Source organism: Dermacentor andersoni, chromosome 3 (assembly GCF_023375885.2).
Source record: "Dermacentor andersoni chromosome 3, qqDerAnde1_hic_scaffold, whole genome shotgun sequence".
In the NCBI taxonomy this organism is placed as follows: Eukaryota; Metazoa; Arthropoda; class Arachnida; order Ixodida; family Ixodidae; genus Dermacentor; species Dermacentor andersoni.
This window is the reverse complement of record NC_092816.1, coordinates 76,494,925-76,515,216: the sequence shown is the minus strand read 5'-3', so window position 1 is coordinate 76,515,216 and position 20,292 is coordinate 76,494,925. Positions and strand designations below refer to the sequence as shown.

General features: G+C 44.8%; 1 protein-coding gene across 1 annotated transcript in view; it reads left to right on the top strand.

Annotated features, from left to right (window-relative positions):
* The window catches only part of Hira (histone cell cycle regulator-like protein), a 56,780-nt gene extending 38,068 nt beyond the window's left edge, over window positions 1–18,712 (top strand). Inside the window, exons 19-23 of the mRNA XM_050192457.3 lie at window positions 1,047–1,210; window positions 2,853–3,314; window positions 4,515–4,678; window positions 10,571–10,656; window positions 13,597–18,712. Of these exons, the coding sequence (XP_050048414.2) occupies window positions 1,047–1,210; window positions 2,853–3,314; window positions 4,515–4,678; window positions 10,571–10,656; window positions 13,597–13,731 (1,011 nt within the window). The 3' untranslated portion in view covers window positions 13,732–18,712. The remainder of the gene's footprint in view (window positions 1–1,046; window positions 1,211–2,852; window positions 3,315–4,514; window positions 4,679–10,570; window positions 10,657–13,596) is intronic.
* The last annotated feature ends 1,580 nt before the right edge of the window (window positions 18,713–20,292 follow it).

Genomic DNA, 20,292 nt, shown 5'->3' with positions numbered 1-20,292 from the left:
ACTGACCTAGGCACAGCCATACTACCTGGTTTAACAATGATTGTATACCGAAGTATAATAATTGCAGCTAAATCAAAAGTTAACCAAGTGAAACGAAGACCTAACCAGGCTAAACCAAGCTTTTGCTTTGCATATCCAGAGTTAGCAAAGCTAAGCTGCAGCCAATTTATTGTAGCTTAAGCCAGATTTTTTTTTCTGAACCAACTGCTGCACTTATTCTTTTATGTAATATGTACACAAAAGGGAGAATGAATGTACTTTTCACATGTAAATGTTTTATTAACGAGATATATGTCACAAAAAAGATATAAATTGCCAGAATTAAGAGTGTGGGATAAAATTGAACAAAGTTTGTGAAGACACGGTTGCATCTATTATGAAAAATATGTAACAAAAATTATCCGATATAAAAAATGTATTGCTGCCTAATAGGCACTGTCTCCAAAAGAATAAACATTTTTCATTGAACAGGTATTCCATTACAAAAATTTAACTGCAAGCGCTACAGTTGGGTGTGCCGGGCTGCAGCTGCCAATGTTCTGGGCTGGTTTGCGCCATCGCCGCTCTCAGAGTCAAAGTTCAACGAAAAGCAGCATCCTCAGACTCGCCACTGCTCAATCCATCGATAAAGTCAGCCGCAGACGCAGCAGAATTGCGAGATCTGCGATATATTAAAGTGCGCGCGCCTCTGTTGGAGGCAGCGATCTTAGCTTCCTACTTTGACAATTGCGAAACTTCAGAGCATGTTGTAAAGTTACTGCCTGGCAGGAAAAAAGCGAACTGCTTAGAAAACAAAAATATAGTTCTCCTCCACTTTCAATAGCGCAACATGTCTGTGAGGGGTGCGGAATGTCTTGAAAGTGACGTTTCAAATTATCGATAGCGGGCTAACTGCAAAAATGAACGTCAAAAATGCTAGAGAGTTGAATGCACATTGAAGAACCCCAGTGGAGTACCCCGCTACGGCATGCCTCATAATCAGATCGTGGTTTTGGCACGTAAAGACCCACATTTAGTTCTTTTTTCCCCCCTCTTTTCTTTAATAGGTGGCACAACTCAAGAACTCGGAGGTGCAGAGGAGCATTCAGTTGCAGACAGACATTCCAGTGCCTGGATCGCGGACAGTCAGCAAGGTGCGATGCAGCGAAGAGGAGGTGGTGTTCTGGGAACACCTGGTCTCGGGACGAGGAGTAGCCCTTGCTGCTAGCAGGTGAGAGCGGACGCTTTTGAGGAAGGGTAACAGGATGATGCCCTAAGCACACTGTGCATCGTGTCAATTGTAGTTTCTGGCACCCATTGTTGTACTTCGTTGCCCCGGTACGCTGATGCCCGTGGGCTTTTCAGAGTTCGCTCTTGACCCATGCTGCCTTTGACTCTAAGTGCAGAATAAACTTCATTTTTGTTGTACTTTGGTGCTTGTACGGAGTGAACCAAGTTTGTCCAAAGAGGGATGACCTCATTATGCTGAAACCACTGCCTCTGAGACTGGTGTACTGTACTGTCGGGAAAGTGGTGCACCACTATCTTGCACATGCACTTTGCCATGTCATTAAGAAAGTGGGCTGCGCTTAATTAGAATGCTTGCTTTCTGAAGTGTTGTTACTACCAAATGTCAGCCACGTTTGTGTGCAGAGCTACACCTACATTTTTTTCCCCCTACTTTTGGTGGTCACCATCGCTTCTCATTACTCTAACAAAGCCATTGCTCTCTGGGTGTTTAACTGAGACGTAGATCTTGAACAAAGGTGGATAATTGATGACTTTGATAGTTCATGCTTGGAGAAAAACTGTGTGAGCACAGGGATACAGAAAGGAAGGAATAGGCACTAGTAAATAGTACGCAAAACAGTGATCATGTAAAATGACTCGTCAGTACCAAAATGTACATAAACTTCAAGTTAGGTGCCCACGCGGGCTGCCCAGCTTTCCTGCCTAATCAAGTTATCATTTACTAGATTAAATGAAGCTTGAACATCAGTGAGCCTCAAAACCAAGGCATGTGACTAGAGAAGTTCACGAGTGGCTCAGTAAAGGCAACAAGCCTTAATCAACACTGTGGTCAGCAGTAATATGCGAATCTAATGGCCTTGCACTGAGATGTTGCAGCTGTCAGCAGCCTTGCAGCGTCACCAATTTTTGTGTGCCTTCAAGCTAATCATGCGGCTTAGCCTTCAAGTGAAACACAGTCACAGTTGCCTTGTTGTTGGGCACACCAAGGTTCGGATATTCCATACTAGCAGTATCAGAGAAAAGAAGTGATGTGGCAATCACTGATGACAGGCATTCTTCGGGGGAACACAGGAGTGACATACGTATTTGCACTTGGTTACCTGTCATTGCTTTGGGTGTAATTAAGTTGCGAGGCCTTTTAATCGAGGCTCGAGTGTCATTTTACAGCAATATCTATTAAGATTGCTTTATCTGTTTTCCGTGGAGCCCATCGCAAGTAGTACTGTTATTTCATGTTTATCATCATGTTTCCTTAATGCACATGTCAGTAGACAGGAAAACACTGTGCACCCCAAGGGTTTGACCCTACGTTTGGGATCTGTAAACCATTGTGTTGTCGTGTTTGTCATGTTTGTGATGTAATTGTTGTGTTTCGGTGACACTCATTCTTCTGCAGCCCACAGTCTTTGTGGTAGTGGTGGTGTAATGCAGCTCACCGTACAATTGGTCTGCTTGGGCAAGGGTGAAATGTATATAAGTAGAAGCAGCAGTGCTGGACACATGCTTTTCTTGAGACATTGCTAACTAGACGTTACTGCCTGTAGGAGAGCAATCGTGACACTTGCACGTGATTTTTGTTCTATAACCCCATGGTGACACACACTTCTGGTTCACCGGTGCAGTCATGTGGTGTGTGTGGTGTGTGAAGACCGGACTTTGACGGCCCTGTCGTGCTTAACGGGTGCCAAGCTCATGCCACCACTGCTGCTGTCATGGCCCGTGGCCCACATGTTGTGCAAGGGAAGTTGCCTACTTGTTCTGACGACCCACGGCTCGCTGCATGTCTGGGACCTGGGTAAGCGCATCTGCACGGTGCGTGATGAGTCGGTGGCCCTCCTGTTCCGCGACACGGCGGGAGCCACGCTCAGGGCTTCCAGCATCACGGACGAGGGTCTGCCGCTGTTGACGCTCACGACGGGCAAGTCGTACTTGTTCAGCAAGGACCTAGGCTCGTGGCTACTGCTTACGGGAAGCGAAGATGCCGTGGCGCAATGTTCGGACCACCATGCATCCATGCCAGCCATGGCAGATGGAGTCAAGAGCTCAACGCTGCCCTTGGGATCGCTACAGCACAACATGTTCAGGTGCGTGTTGGACATTGTTGGTTGGTTGACGCTTACAGTTTGAAAAGGCAGTGGACAAAAGATAAGCAAGAGTTAACTAGCAATGGATCTCAACTGTGAGTTGTACCTCAGCTTAAAGTCAAGTTGAGATGAGTTCAATGCTAGGGCTGCCTTGTCTGTGCTTTTATTTTGCACACTGGGCACAGTATAATGAAAAAGTTTCATCTGCTTGACTGTGTTGGCAAAGCTTCAAAGGGACCCATTTTCTTGTGATTGAAAGGCAAACTTTGCTGTGTAAGAAAACCTTTTCTTGGTTGAGAAGAAATTCTGCGGTTTTTGGATAACTTTAATGTGAATAAATAACGAGCTAAATCAAGTTCTCACTGATTACAGAGACAAATATACACACCCACTCATGTTTGAACAGATATGTGACTGCGACAGCTACATGAACTAATATACATACTGCTGTGTTACATCCTTAATGTAAATATCAAGTAATCGCAAAGTTTTTTTGACAATATTATCTAATGAGCCATTTTTGGCCTGTTTTGCTGCCCTGAGATACGAGCAACCTGCAATCATCTGAGTGATGTTTAACTTATTTGAGTTTGGGATTGAACGGCTTCAGTGGGCATTGGAAACATGGCAGACTGCCGAAAAGCTTTGATACTTGCTTGATTTACCTAGAGCAGTGCTGCATAGCCCAAACCAATGAAGGCCATAACCTACTTGTCATAGAGGCATGCGGGCAAACGTTAGTGGGAAATGTTGCATCTTTTGCTTACGAATGGGCGGTCTGCTTTGTGTCACTTAATTAATATATATCGGGAAAGTGCATGTTGTTTCAATTGTAGACAATGCACCAATAATGTGGTCTAGGCATCGGTAACTTCATACGTGCTGTGGTCATGTGCTTATCTGCTCTCAAAAGAGATCCTGTGCAATCAGACTCTTTTTGTTTCTAACGTTGTCCCTGATGCTGCCAACGTTTCAGGTTGTGCATTCTATGGGCAACAAGATTGTTGTTTTCTTCTTCGTATGACAATGCTCTGTGTGCAGCACCAGGACACCATAAATGTCTAAAACTGCCCGCGGGACACTAAATATGTGCTCACAGGGCCGCATGCAACCTGCGGTCTGTATGTTATTCAGCCCTGAAGTAGAGCTTTGAAGAATTGTGAATTTAGGGTCACCTTGTGTCCACGTGACCTCCTGCAGGGTACCCCAGAGGGCCAAGTCGGTGTTCCATGCTGGCCCTTCCCTGCAGCAGGCTGGCACACTGAGTTTCCTGGATGGCCAGATTGCCGCATCTTTGGCTCTGCGATCGTCTACCGAGTACCGATTCTGGACACTCACATTGGCACGGTACCTTGTCACCGAGGGTGAGCGCTCTGGCATGGCAACTCTATGAAAAGGATTGCAGTGAAGCACCCTGTATTTGCTGTACCCAGTGCTCTACTGTGACACAGCGGTAGAACTAGCACCAGCTGCAGTAGCCCACTTGCTATGACGTTTTGCTGCTGTGCTGAAGCTCACAAGTTCATTGGCCAAAAGGGGCCCGTGTGGATTTAAGGACACCGGGTGGTCAAAATTAATCCAAAATCCCCCCACTGTGGCATGCCTGATAATCTGGTCATGGTTTGGCACATAAAATCTCACAGTTTAACTTAATTTCAGTTGAACTAGCCACGGTCAGAGAAGTAGTTTAATGATTGGAAAATGTAGAGAGGTCGGCCGGAAAATGGAGCATCTGGCCTGCTACTCTACGTAAGAGAAGGGGAAGAAAAAGGGTCATAATGGGGGATGATAATTGGAGGAACTAGGTGAAAGACAGATTGCATAACTGTTATCACAAGCGTGAGTCCAGGCCCGTGTCACCTAAGAAACATTAAGTTTGTCATTAAAGAACATGGGTTTTAAATGTAATTAATGATAGTTACCGATAACTCATTCTCCGGCATAATTTTTGGTCCAGTGTTGTCTCGAGTCAGATTATACAGTTGAACCTCCATTTAACAAACATGGATATAACAGGTTATTGGATATAATGAAATAAATCTCAAATGTTTGTTGCCAATATGGGCATGTAACGAATATATGCTTATAAAAATACGTAATACAGTCGAATCTCGACAATTCGAACTCGAAGGGGCCCAAAAATTTGTTCGTATTAAAAGAAGCTCGAATTAAAGGAAGCTAATTAAATCAACAGAGAGTTTTAGTTTAGGGGACGCAAGCGGTTTGCGTACGCAAGAACTAGGGGCGACGGTACTGCGCATGCGCAGACCGCTACGTCTACTTGCGTCCTTGGGTTGTTTGGCCGGCCGAAAACATCGCTGCCCCTAAGTGGTCACGTTACCCACGTGACTCTCGCGGTGTAGGAGAACTTACGAGTAGCTAGCGGGTAGATAATCTAATAAATGTTTCGTCAAGTGTCGACAGACGTCGTTTTTATATATATTAGTGAGGTTTAGCATGTCCGGTATTCGGATGAACGCAGTTGGGGTGCTGGGGCAAAGCCATAAACGGGAGCGTCCTGCATGGTGCATCCACCTGGCGGCGCAAAGCTCAAACTGAAAAAATCAGCTAATATTGCTGTAACCAAGTCTATTCTACTTCGCTGCTGGTGTAAATTTTTGGCACTGGCGTAAGTGTGTTGCTGCCAAAAATTTATACCCGCAGTAATGTAAAATACACTTGGTTACTGCAATATTAGCTGTTTTTGTCTGTTTGAGCTTTGCACCACCAGGTGGCAGCACCATGCAGGCCGCTCTAGTTCATGGCTCCGCCCCAACGCCCCAGCCAGCGTTTACCCGATTACCGGACACTCTAAACCTCAATATTAACTGCTTTTAATAAGAATAGTTTGATGTACTTTACTTCGTATGCTTGATTTCATGTTTTAAAAGATGATAACGCAGCAAAGATCAGACGTTGATGGAGCTGCAAGCGCATGCAACCTCACTGCGGCTTGCGTTTGGGGCCGCTAACCTATAACGTGTTTCTGCTTGCGTACGCAAACGCAAACGCACCCAAGCGCTAGGGGCCCCAACGCCTTGCGTCCCCTAAACTAAAACTCTCTAACGACTTACCTGCACTGGCACATGTGCACTGAGCTAACACATGAGTGGGAAGTTCCGCAAGATTTATTCACACGTAATTAGAAATTACAGTCAGTTATTAGGTGTATCGATGCTCGTACTGTGATAAGGGGCGGCAGGTGTACGCGTGTATAATAAGAGGAAACGTATGTCCCGTGACAATTGCCCCTTCGAACTTGGTATGCTTCACCGCGTAAGACTGCTGTATTGGGGCGAAGTTGACTTTCGGGAACCAGCATTATGCAACGCGCCGTGCTTTCCGCGCTCCGAAGACATTGGCGAGGATTACAAAGGCGAAGTCGATGCCATTTCTAACAGTGGCGAATTGTTTCAATGAAAAACACGGCACCGAACAGCAAAAATATTAGTAGCGAGCGTCAAAGTAGCTAGGCTTAGCATTGCCGTGGTGGAGCTACAGCTGCCAGCGGATCTGCGTGCGAGTGCGCCGGCTTGAGGCGGCGCGGCAATCAAGATCGCGGTGGTGATGGCTTTGATTAATGCCGTTTCGGACCTGCGGTCATGGCAAACAGTCCGGAAAGTCGGATGGCAAAGGTTAGTCGCCTTCTACCTCTTGGCTAGTAATTTTAGGAACAGCCTCGTACAGATCGCTGCAAGTCCGGTCATCGTCAGGCTGGTCATCGTCAGGGTCGCTGACGACGACGCGGGAAAAAGCTGGCATGGGCAAAGCAGTTGGCGACCTTCGAAGGTGCAAGTTCTTTCCATTAAAACTTCAGCAAATGGATCGCCTCAAGCAAATCAATGTTGTACCTTTTGCTGGCGTCATACGCTGTGAGCATGTTCTGCAAAAGAGCCTTGCGGTACAGCTTCTGAATGGCCTCAATGATGCCCTCATCCATCGGTTGCACCACTGCAGTTGTGTTTGCATGCAAAAATTCCACAGCAGTCACCTTGAGGTTGTCAATCTTCCCGTGGCTCGCACGATTGTCAATTGTGAAAAGCACTTGCCGATTCTTTGCGTCGAACCGTCTGTCCAGAAGGCACACCTGGTCTGTAAAAATAGCAGCAGTCATCCATGCTCACTTGTTACTTCTGTAGATGCATTCCTTGGGAGTAGTGGAATTTCAGAAGCACCGCAGCTTCTCCGTCTTTCCCAGTATTAGCAAGGGAAGTTTGTCCTCACCTGTTGCATTGGCACCAAATAGGACCATGACACACTCCTTGCTCTGTTTTCCTCTGGATGAGGATCCGCCAGTGGTAGTGAACATGCGATTCGGTAGCATCTTGTAGAAAAGTGCAACCTCATCTAAGTTGTAGGTGTGTTTTCATACTTTTCAAGTAGAGCTTGAAGCCGATGTTGGCACCATACGTCTACAGCTTCACGGTTCACGACTGCGCTTTCGCCAACAACCAAATTTGAGGTCACATTGTGTCCTTTCTTGAACCGCTCAAGCCAGCCATTGCTGCACTTGAAATCTTAATGGCCCATTTGGAGGGCGAGAGCTTCGGCGTTTGTAGTAAGTGCAGCTCCATGCATAGGGAGATTCGCACTCCTGGCTTTCTTCAGCCACTTCGAGGTATTTTGAACCACGATTTATCTTTCTCTTTTCCGAGAAGCTCTTTTCAAAGCTATCCAGCACAGTATCCTTGTGTTTCAATACAGTTGATAAAATTGATGGCTGAATTCCTTTGTGATGTCAGTTTTCTGCTGGCCGCCTTTTCCTACTATTTTTAGCAGCAGAAGCTTCTGCTCCGAATTCGGACACTTTCGCACAGAGACTAACGGAGCCATTTATCACTCTAGACCACAAAAGCACACACGAGGAATGCCTAACGAAACACGCCGTCGGCGCCAAAGTGACTGAACGCAGTGGGCGACGCAGAAGGCAGTAGCTTCAAAATGTTGTCAGGGCATCTCGCTTTCCTCGTCAGTGTGCGCTGGTGATGCCGACAGTTGCAATAGTGAGCTTGGCATCGGCTTCATGTGTAGCGGAAGAAAAACGAATGGAGTTGTGGAGACCAAGAAGGAGGAACCGTGGAAGGGCACCCATTGGTGGAAGATTGTGCTTGCGAGGGCAGGCCGGAAGAGAACAGCTTTGGAAGATCAGCGGCGTCGAAACTGGCAGAGAGAGGCGAGGAGTTGACGTGAAGGCGAGTGAGAGGAGTGACTGGTGTCCAAACGGCTTGCAGACTGGAGAGTGAATGAGGAGGGAAAGGCAGTGGCTGCTTCTATGGGGGGGGTGCGGAGGTCACGGGAGACTACGAGAGTATCGCTCTGGAAAGCGCCGCAAATGCCGTGGCTTGAGTCTGAGGTTGCGTTTGTAGTGCTGAAAAAATGATTAGCCGCCCATTGTGGGTATGCAATGTGATTGTGAAAACTGAATGGTTTTGCTGTAGAGGCTTTGCGTGATCACTGGGCAATTTTTTCCTGAGGTGTGCAGCCGTGAAGTTTGCAAAACAAGGGTTTTTCGGCGCACTGTTGTCGACGCTACTGTGCTAATTCTACAGTTTGAGCATCGGTGTTTGCGCACTGTCTTGTCCGCACCATTGACAAATGTCTAGGAACAAAATTCAGTGACCCTTCCATGCAGTTGGACCATTTGTGTAAAGTTAAATGGGGCGAATTGAGCATGACTGGCCTGAGAAAATCGCCAGGGAAACACCAGCTTGTGTTGACCCGCAATGTTGACAGCTTCACTTGCCACTGGCGATGCTTGGATTTTTCGTGTTTTCGGCAAGTTATTGGTTGATTTGTACTGTTAAAAGTGCAACGAACCTAGGGGCAGTGTTTTATTGCGATGCAGACTGATTATGGCGAGCGGCGAGCAAATTTCTAGACCGGCTTCCCCAAAGTCGTCTTCCCGATTTGTTAATGTAGCTCCTCGCGTCGAACATGGCACTTATAATTGGAGGGACACTTATTTCGTGCTTTTCGGCATGTTTCAGTGCCAGAAAGTGCTCTTTAAAGCAGTAAAGCTTTGCTCATCGAGCGCACCCTATGGTGCATGTCTGCCCGTGGTCTTTTGGCCAGTTTTCGGCATCCAAGAGATCGTGGTTTTCTGGCATCGCAAAGCGTCGGGAAAACTTTATTTTCATGTGGATTCTATTACGGGGGCACCAGTTATGCGATTGCGACCGAGTTTAGTGGTTCGGGCGTGCTGCACCATGGAATCTGACAGCTTCCATTCACTCCGCAGTAAACAGTGGGAGCACTCGATACTCGCCTGGTACTCGTTACTAGGCAGAAATCGGTCGTGGGTTTGGTACTTTTGTGGCCTGTTCTGTGCCTGCATGAGACTAACTCATCGGCGGTATTAATTTGACATTGCATGCACAAGAAGGTCACCGCCACCGTGCAGCGGCAATGCCTCCACTTGCTACTTTACTCTAAGCGAGTCAAGCTCTTCGTGCGCTTTGAGTAATGTGGCTTAAAATGGATGCATTTGGGTCGGGACTGGAAGAAATTTCGAATACAGCGATATTTTGAGTAAAGTGACTTCTTTGTTATGTGGGATTACTGCGTGTGTTTAAACTGATTTCTTAGGCTAAAGGAGAATACATCGTCTCTAGTAATACATCGTCTCTCCTTTAGTCAGGCACCTCTGCAGATGCCAATCTTGGCTTCACCTACTCCGGTTTGCACTCTCAGAAGCTGAAAATGTAAATGGGGTTCAACGGCACTTAGCAGGCCTTACTGCTATTTTTTTTTATAAGGTGGCTCTAACCCCAGCCCATTAGCAGAGTTTTAAACTGCACTGCTCAGTTAAGACGACCTTTAGTTTGTTAAAACCTTACTTGCACAAGTGCTTGGCAGGAGGAAATGGTTGCAGTTGTGACCTGTGTTGAATCATGCTTTGGCATGGGCACACCCCTGTATTGTAGGTAAACTTGAAGCTTAGCACTGCACTAAGGGGTTACAGTCCTTTCTGCACACCTGCATTCTGTCAGTTCTATCACATTACAAGTATGGCTTCGGCTTGCACACTTGCTCAGTTTTCTGCATACATAAATATGTTTAGAAGGACAAGGTAAAGAAGACACATAGTTCAGGACATGCGAGAATGCTGTCCTCTTTCCATTTTAGTGCTTGTGTGCTTGTTAAACCTCCTCGATCCAACTAATGGCTCAGCAAAGACGTGTAATGAGGAGAGGTTGAATTACAGAGTTGCTATCTTATGTGAGTGTTTTTCTCAGGCAATTCACCCCTTGTTCCAGGTTTGGAAGGGAGGCTGAAAGATCTCTGCACCCAATTTCTTGGCCCTATTGGTGGCAACTCACAGTCATGGGAGCCCTCTGTACTGGTATGCATACAGCTCTGTCTATCTCATCAAAGTAATAGAAGCACTTGATAAAGAAAAGTTACGTTCATCGCTCCTGTCAGGGGGGCAGAAAATGTGGTAGTGAAAAGCAGATATTGATAAAAATAAACGCATTATGAATTCGACAAATTAGTTCTGTGAAATCATATGAGGTGGAGGAATGTCATAAAAGCGAAAAATTGTAATTTGTTCGAATGTAGCATGAAACTACAAAGGAATCTCTTATGGGTTTCCCAGCAAGAACACCTTGCAGTTGAGGAAAAAATTTGTCCTGCTGCAGGATTCGAAATCAGGACCAACGCCTTCTCGGGGCAGTCATTCTACCATCTGAACTAACCAGGAGGCTAGCAGATCACAGCGTGTGGGCGAATTAATCGACGACTCGAAGCACAGGGACACAGAATATGGCAAATCAGCTCTGCGGAATCCCGCAAAGTGGAGGAAGTATCATGAAAGGGAACAATTGGGTCATCCAACCGAATGTAGCACGAAACTACAATTTCTGCAAATGTTTATTTTCAAATCATGGTTGCATTGGAAATGCATTATTGCCACAGTTTAATGAAAGGGGGTCCTGAAGCACCCTTCAGGCTTTGTAAAGAAAGACAGTCCGCGGATAACATATGCTGCTGCGAACGTTTTAGCCAAGTTTTGCGGTCGTGGGCGGCCCATGGAGCTCGCAAGCGGAGCGCATTGTCACCTTTTTCTCAAAAACTCTCTTTTCAACAGAAGCCTGTTCCTCTCTCTTTACGGGTTGCTTTACTTCGTAGTACAGCAGATTCCCATATGCAGTTTGGCATCAGTCAAGAAGGGCGTTTGGATCAGTGCGCTTCTTCTTACTGTTACTGTGTATATTTATTGACACAGCTTAGTAAACAGGCTGAAGTAAGCGAAAACCTGTTTTCGGATTTCGATAATAATTATGTAGTTCCAGAAGAAGCTGGCCATTGTCTTCTTAAGCCACGACCGCCCGTGTAAGAATTAAACTTTGGCCATCCTGATTATTTGTGTCGTAGCCGTCGGGTATAGCTAATTTCGGTTAGTTTTGAACACTCAGCTAGCCTCGAACCATGCAGAACTCAGACCACACGAATGCTTGCCAGCGTGCGGTCACTCCTGGCTGCTCCTAGTTACATGCCTTGACAAACTTGCTTCATATTGAGCTATTGATAGCGCTTCAGAATCCACAAGTTGGTTGTGGCTACTATCTGTTGGTCAAGCTGGTGCAGGACAAAGCCAGTCCATACCACGTAGCACGGCCAGACTGGAGCATATGAGTACGAGTGCGCACTCAAGCCGTGTCATTCACAAAGCAAATGCTGCAAATACGCACTACAGTTGCATGCAGCTGCAGCCTGCTACCTAGTGTAGATAACGCAGCTGCAGCGAGGTGCTGCGACGAGTTTGCTGGCTGAGCGCATTGTGGCTCTATGAGAACAACCGCATTTGACGTGTCATAGTTGCCAAAATTGGAAATTGTGGTGTCTGCGTGAACACTTAAAATCAAATTTGGACTGCTCACCATGGTGACATTCAGTAGACGGGAGCGTTGGGGTCATGTCCCGCTCTGCCATAGCCTTCGCAGTGCAAGGCATTGAAGAAGGAGTAGAAGCACCGCTACAGGGGTGTTTGATTGCCATTAACTGCTCTTCTGGTGAACGCATTGAAGTACTCTTTGGAGCAAAGTATTTCTGAAATGGTACATTTTAATTTTAAATGCATTTCTTGATTGATGAAAAGGCCCCTTGAACTTATTTTGCATTTCTGTATTGACTTGACAGAACCTGTGAGATTAGTGTACATAATCAGTGGCCTATTTTAGAAGAAGATGAACGAAGATGACGACTGAATAGCTGCATATGTCAGTGGCGGAAATGACCAGAATGTAACTAGTACCTGTTCACTAAGCACTCATCAGTGTCCTAACCTGTTGAGTGCATTTTGTTTGTGCACAAGCAGGTTCTCTACAACAGTTCATAGGAGTAGGCACTGGCTTTTGTGAGCTTATGGGGACATATAAGATTAGCTGAACTTTTCTCGCATCAGCAGTACAAGGTACAAGTGGTAAATGCGGTAGCATTTTACTTCATTCAATGATGTTTATCATCTCTCCAGCTATATTTGTCACCTGTACCTCTGCCTAAGAATCATGAATGTGCCATTACTTTTTTATAACTACCAGTCTGATCAAGTAATTTGTGGGATCAAGTAAATTGCATGTGATTCCTCCCTCCCACTTCTGATGGTCTGTCTGCAGGGTTTTGATAAATTTTAAAGTTTTTGGTTTGGTAGGTATGGGTCTGGCAGCATGAATAGTAGGTCTGCAGTGATGTGGGGGTCCATTATAAATGAAAATCTCTTGACAGGTACATTGTTACTCATACAGAAAGCAGTATTAGTCTTTGAAGTGGGAAGGAAACCTTTAGGTGGAGAGAAGCTTTGATGTCTTAGAGAACTCCAGTCAGAAGCACCAGGCACAACACTCGGGTTTTGTGGTTAAAGAATGTTCGGTGCAGGCTCTCAGTCAGCATGGTTTGTTGTAGAATCAGTGTGGTTTGTGTAGCGGAGCTGGTTAGTTTTCGAAAAGACTGCATCCACCACAGTAACTGCATTTGCTGCATTGACCTTGGGAGTAGTGGCATAGCCAACAAGCCTAATATAATTTGCATCATTAGCAACAGGGGGTGCAACTTTTACATGGCACATACATTTGTGAAGGCTTATTTCAAAAATGTTTTTTTTTTAATCTCCTTTTTCATCTTGCTTTCGTGAGTCCAGGTTGGGAGGTTCACCTTTTATTCGTAGTCCGTTTGTGTGCAGCAACATTTGGTGATCACATTGTCTACGTGCTGTCGTAGCTTTTGACCGTCTCTTGAGGGGTTGTAGCACTAATAAATATAATTTTAACCATGCTTCTCACAGGGCTTGGACAAGCGTGGCCTTCTCCAAGAAGTGTTGCCCTTCCTGGCTTCAAACTTGCGGCTTCAGCGACTCTTCACAGAGTTCAAAGAACAGTTAGACATGGCTGCCAATGAGAGCCTGCTGCCAAATGGTTGATCTACAACCTGCAAAGCTAGACATTATTCACTCTCACTTGTCAGGCCTGTAGCACAAACTGAAAAAACTCTAGCACGAATGGGGAAAGCTCTCATGGTGGAGCTGTGACGTCAACCCCCACAGCCTTTCCTTTAGCAGTGCGTGTACCAGAATCTTGAACCTTTCGGTGCAGCTGTCTCGTCATTGCCTGTTTGCTATGGCTGCTGTGAAGAGAAGAGGAAATGGTGGTTTTGAGATTTCTGAAATGCATGGGAGAAGTACTGTCTGAGAAGCCTATTTTAAATGTGGTGCACCGGTGACTGCTGTTGAGGTGTTTCTTAGCAAACCGTGCCAGGATTTCAGTGCAGTGATGACATCGCCTTGCCATCGCTGGTGGGCCAAGACCAGTGTGGAAGAACAAGAAGGACATTGCTCATGTGATTTCCAAAGTTTGCATGGGAAGTTGTTGTGGTCTTAATTTTTTACCAGCGGCGTCGTATCGATCTGTCACTCTCGGATATTCGCAGCGTACAAACAATTTATTTCTCTGTATAGTCTCATTGTTAAGCCGCATTATGTTTCGCGATAAGCGCTTTCGGGATGCAGGCGTGTTGGAACTCAGCTGTAACAACAGGATCGGTGTGCTTGCCATGCAGTGTCACTGACATGCATAGAAGGGTTGTATCAAGCTTTGCGAAACAGATGTGTAGTGTTGAATACTGTGCACACTAAAATTGGAGCCTGGTACTGTGACCGAATCCAAATTGAGATGCTCATTATTCCTGGCATGAGCATGCCGTTGCTGTGGTTATTTATGCACAAGTACATCATGGATTCGGTTCCTGCTAGGTTGCATTACTGCGTTACTTGCAGTTCGTCAAGTGGAGGGCAACACCACAGCTTAACTGAAATGTTCACTGTGCTTCAACAGCACTAGTCAGCAATTCCTGCACTATTATTTTGTAAACAGGCACTGGCAGCAGAGGAGCGTTTTTCAGCTGACTCTTTACCCTAAATTAATCAAAATTAGTACTCGGTTGATTACATCAAGCAACTCCTCACTATAGTGGTTACTGTGGAGCATTGCCGAAGAGAGATGACTATCTCAAGCAGCTCCTTATCTCATGCGGTCAACGATTACTGAAGCAGAGTGACTATCTCAAGCAAATCCTCTTTGAAGGACTTTTAGGAGCACCGCTGAAACTAGTTGCTCAGGAGCATTACTTAAGTGATGCAACTATCTCAAGCAACTGCTCAACTCAAGAGCTGCCAACAAGCACTACTGAAGCAGAGTGACTATCTCAAGCAGCTCCTCTTTGAAAGAGCCTGGGGAGCCTTGCTGACGCAAGTTGCTGAGTATCATTGCTGAAGTGATGTGACTATCTCAAACAACTTTTTGTCACAGGAATTGCTGGGAAGCATTGCTGAAGCAGAGTGATTACTTTAGTTTAGGAATGGCACAGCCTTTTATGCCTAAGGGAAGGGGTTGAGTTCAGGCGTGTGCGTGGATGTGAGAGTTCGATTGCAGCACTGTGTTCCATCCACTTTTGGTGTCCACGGTACAGTTGCATCACCTCAAAACGTGTGAGTGCAGGCACTTCTTTTAATTTTGTTTTTGTATGTTACGTCTTAGTGAATTACTGAACCAGTGTGTTTTATTGTGTCCCTTCGAATCTGAAGCAGAGGTCCTGTACTATTCTACATACCATGAGAACAGTTGCCGCACAGGCCATTTCACAGCGCAGACGTTCAGTTCTTCCCGCTCACCTACTTTCCTCAGTGCTAACCACAACATTGTTTATGCCTCCTTGCCGGGTTCACTCCACCAGCTACGGAAGCAATACATAGCTACTGCAATTCCTGCCAAGTCATTGCTGTGCTGATCCTGTTGATGTTGACACTTTGTCCTCGGAAGCCTATCTTTACCATTGAGTTCGAGATGCTGATGCTATTTTTATTTCGATTCCTGCGGCTTATTGCTGATCTTGCCGTTTCGTGGCACTACGGGCAACTAAGAGTTTGCGTTGAAAAGAGTAAGGATGGATGCTTTCTTTAATATAAATATTTTATTTACAGGAAATCATGTAGGTGCACTGTATAAACTTGGAATTCTTTGGCAGATGTTAAACCACAGAATCGAAGGTACATGTGATGAAATAGATGTTGAGGAAGTGGGTTAGAAGTAATGAGCAAAGTTATTGAAAACGTCTCCCTTTTCTTTTTTCCTTGTTTTGGTTTTCATAAGTTTATGTTGCTGTTGAAATGCTTCATTTTGGTGGCATTCTGCAAAAGAAAGCTTTGCACACAACGCACATGCACGTACGTTCAGGCAGCAAGGAGCAATTGTGTTCACCTAGGTGCTTTGCATCAGTTAGAAAATTGGTCTATGAATAAATTAGCATGAACACTGTAGTGTAAAACGTAGAGGTTTATAGTAGCTAATGCATTGATCAGATAGGTTTATCCATTAATTAGTTCTACTAGAGTTAATGCTTTTGCATAATAGTGTGGCAGAAACGGAAATAGCTTCAACATTGGTACCAGTCGGTGACACCTTATTTAGACGAGAACAAGCTGGAACATTTTTTTGCGCAACATTTCCTGGTGGGGAAAAGTGTTTAATATTATGAACTACGCATTATTGCAAGCTGACTGTGCCAGCAAGTAAGGATAGACAGCCACAGAATGTCATACAGTCAAAGCACACTGTAATTGAAGTCACAGCTGACATTGAAATGCCTTTGTGATAGCATATTCAGTGCCTGCTAATACTGATGACAAAATTTGTGTATTTACTTTCTTATATACAATAATTTGTTACATCCAACGAATTGTTATATCAGTGTTCATTATGTCGAGACTGGAAGGTCCATGCAGCTTGGTTGAGCACAGTGTGATGAGGTGTTGCCACCAGCGCTGCCGGTCATGGCTTTGCCCTGGTATTACAGTAAAAGGGCAATGCTGAAATGTATGTGGGGTGGCTAAAACCCTCTGTGCATGGTACAGGCGTAGCTTGAACATTTATGTGCAGCTACCACATGACATCCCGCAATGTCAGGCTGGACCAATGCCAACAGGAAATCTTTCTCGCTGAATCAATTGAATCTGTTCACAATTTATTAACAAATTTTATAAACACAGAACAACTGGTTTTTTAATGACTTCTCTGGTCTGTACAACATTTTAGATGGCGGCACGTCCATAAACAAAGCGGTGTCTGGCAACCTGTCACCTCAGCTCAGTTTTCTGTATTTATACTATGTATGTATAATACTGGCAGTTTGTGAGAGAACTATGCACCGGCCGTAATTTTTTCGTGGCAACAATTTTAGAAAAAAAAGCAGAAGTTCATATAGACGGCAGCGTGTTTTATTTCACTGGGAGTTCTGTCTAAATTGTATGTGCAGTGTACTGGCCGACGTTGTTCACTTTTTCTGCAACAATGTTTTCAAATTTGAGAGCACCGTCTTTTTTCTGAAAAGAATGTTATTGGAGCTGGGCCCAAATAATAAATGCAAAAGATATGAAACTAGTATAAATCTTCGTCTTCATAGACACTCTAGCGAGCCAAAGGTTGTAATGTTCAGCCATATTCACATTCGTTTAAAAAAATGAAGTGAAGGCTCATTGACTGCGTAAGCAGTCAATTGCGTTAGTGTCGTGAAATGCCTGCTTACTGTAAGCTACACTCTGCCAAAAGGTATTTTGCTAACGTTGGTGTATGCAAGTATAGCACGCATGGTAGTAGAATTGTTGAGACATAGTAACTAGCTGCCTGGCATTCATGCGAAATACAAGAGCTTAGAAGCAGGTAGCACGCATCACATCTTATGTGCACGCATGCTGGTACACAGTGTGGACACAGTTCAAATTTATGTATCTCTTAAGTGTTCATCAGTTAACAATGCACATCACACAGTTCAGTGTCGCAAATTTAAGACAGTACGTGTAGGTGCATACCTGAGTTATGAGAGAAGTGTTGCTTTCCTCCCTGGAATGTTTGCAGGAGTGGATGCATGAGTGCCGGGCTTAATGTACAAAGCTTGACTAATACTTCTGCCATATTGGCAGGCTACTTTAGAGGGTGGTTGAAGATACTGGGCACTTCAGGACTGTACATAAACTTGCTAGAAAGACTTTTTGCAAGAAAGTGTTTGAATTGTACTTTATTGTATTTGGGCATCGAGTATGTAATGAAATCCACTGCACTTAATGAAATGGTCTATCTCCGTCACAAGGGTAGCTAGTTTATTACCTTTATTACCTTGCTTCCACATTGTACTGCTAGTATGTCCACCGTGGTCCTGGTACCAGTGCCAGTAGTAGTAGGTTTTAGGTATTTCTCAGCAAAAAAACAAAAGAAAAATAGTGTCACACATAGCCTTCAAATATCATAATTTTAGTTCTGAACAGGTTAAAATGAATGAAATGCTGATAGTATGAGTTCTGCATATTGATTGACATAGCCAATTGCTGATTGATGTGATTAGTACGGCAGGATATTTTTCCTAGCAGGGATGTAGCAATGCAATTCTTTTCGTGCAGGGGCAGTGGTATAGCTCTGCAGTGGAAGTTACCTTGTGGGACAAGCTCAATAGTGGTGGAGGAGTGTGTAAATCGCAACCACTGCATTGTAATATTTTGGCCAAGAAAGTGTATATGTGCATGAAGCAACTTGGCTCGAAAACTGCCCGTGTCATTTTGTAAATAGAGAAAAAAAAGGCTCTTTTTTTTAAAGTCATTCATTTTGTTGTTTTCTTTTTCTTCTTTTTTTCACCCTTGGACGCATCATCTGTATTTATAGTGGTCATACCAGCATGAGTGTTCTCTTTTTTTCTTTTGTTGACTCATATTTTGTTTTGATATTTTCCCGTTTGCTATGTATATTTCGCATTTTGGGTGATATAGTGTTTTACCTTTGTTAGCGCCCACCCTCTTTTTCATGTACAACCATCGCTCTTTGCATCGTAAAAAAAATTAATAAATTTGTATAAAACCTCTAGCAACCTGGCTGCTGTTATCTTGGATAAGCGTTAACAGGAACACATTACAATTTCTCTGAGGTATTTCCATCATCGGTATGTAGCAGAGCATGATGCTCGAAGCATTATTCTGTGCAAATCAAGTCGGAGCCCATCCTTATGTGACAATAGTTGTGTGTTGGAAACTTCTAAATTATTGAAACTTCGCATTATATGTTCTTGTTCCCTGAATTTGCTTACATACACTACCCACTGACCCTCAGGAATGTTTGCTTCTCAGACCAAAATGAAAGTTGGGCAAATTGGCAGATATTCATGGTAACAGGTACAGCTTGAAACAAACAAGGACGGCAGAGGAGTAGACAATACAAGCACTGACTCAATTAAATTATCATTGCGCAAATGTACAATAAATATGTTCATGTGCCTATCAATGGAAGCATAAATGAAAGTTTAGATAGCTATCACGTGCTGTAGCATGGATATTCCGTTATCTAAACTTATCTGCGCTATCATCTAGATCGGCCTGGTCGTGTGCTGCATTCTGTTACAGAGGTTACTGATCTGCTGACCTCGTCTTGTTAAATGTAATTCTATGCTTACCATGACGCAGTGTCTTCAATACTCACTCTGTCAAAGTGACTTGTTCGGTCGTCGTCTGAAGAGCCTGTGTGGGCCTATATAAATGCAAGGGGCTATCCACTCCCGTTGCCATGAGATAGCAGTGGACAGTTTTATTTGCCAGCTTATTCTTGTGAGGTGCGCTTGTCTGAGTGGTGCTGTAGGTCATCAAGCGTGTGGCCGGGAAACTAGTCTGATTTAGGGTTCCTGGGCCCTAAGGGCAGGCCAAAGAAAAACCTGATGGGCTGCTCTGACAAAACCTCGTTCTCTGCAGCTGCAATGTTTGGTGCCATCTGGCAAAATTATGGCTGGGCGCAAAACGCCGTATGAAGGTTCCAGTTTATTCATCACCTGTTACCACTGGAAAGGTAAAAGTGAAGAATGGAGCAAGAGGACTGGGATACTCTATAAGTATGAACTACTGGTTGTCGTTTCAAGTCTACAACACGTAGGAGCTCTGCTTTACAGTGCAGAGCTGTCCTTTCGCAGGACTTCCGTGATGATTACATCACATTCCGAAAGGGATTATCATCATGACATAAAATGACACGCAAAAGTTCAAAAAATGGTTGCTTCAAGCTCCCTTTAGGGTGCAAAGGGAGTTTTTATGATTATCACCGAGATCTTTGAGTGGCGCCCTCTCACGTGTGACGCCAACTACGTCGCCGTGCTGCGCGTGCCCGCTACGTGAAGGCAACGTGAAGCTGTCGACTAACCTGCTCTGTCGGCGCTCGTGCTGTGTCCTTTCACACCGTCGTCGTCTTATTCGCGCTGTTCCCATTATGAATGTATACCAACTCGCCCAACTTTCCACTTTAATACAGTATATTTCTTGTACATCGGGCCGTGTTTTTTTTTAACGCACTTTTCTTAATAACCCGGTGCTTTTGGCCTCTCCCATAGTGGTTTGTGTGTGCACGGCGAGGGTGGCATCCTCGTATGCCAAGCGGGGCACGTGCTCCGCAGATGCGCCGTCAGT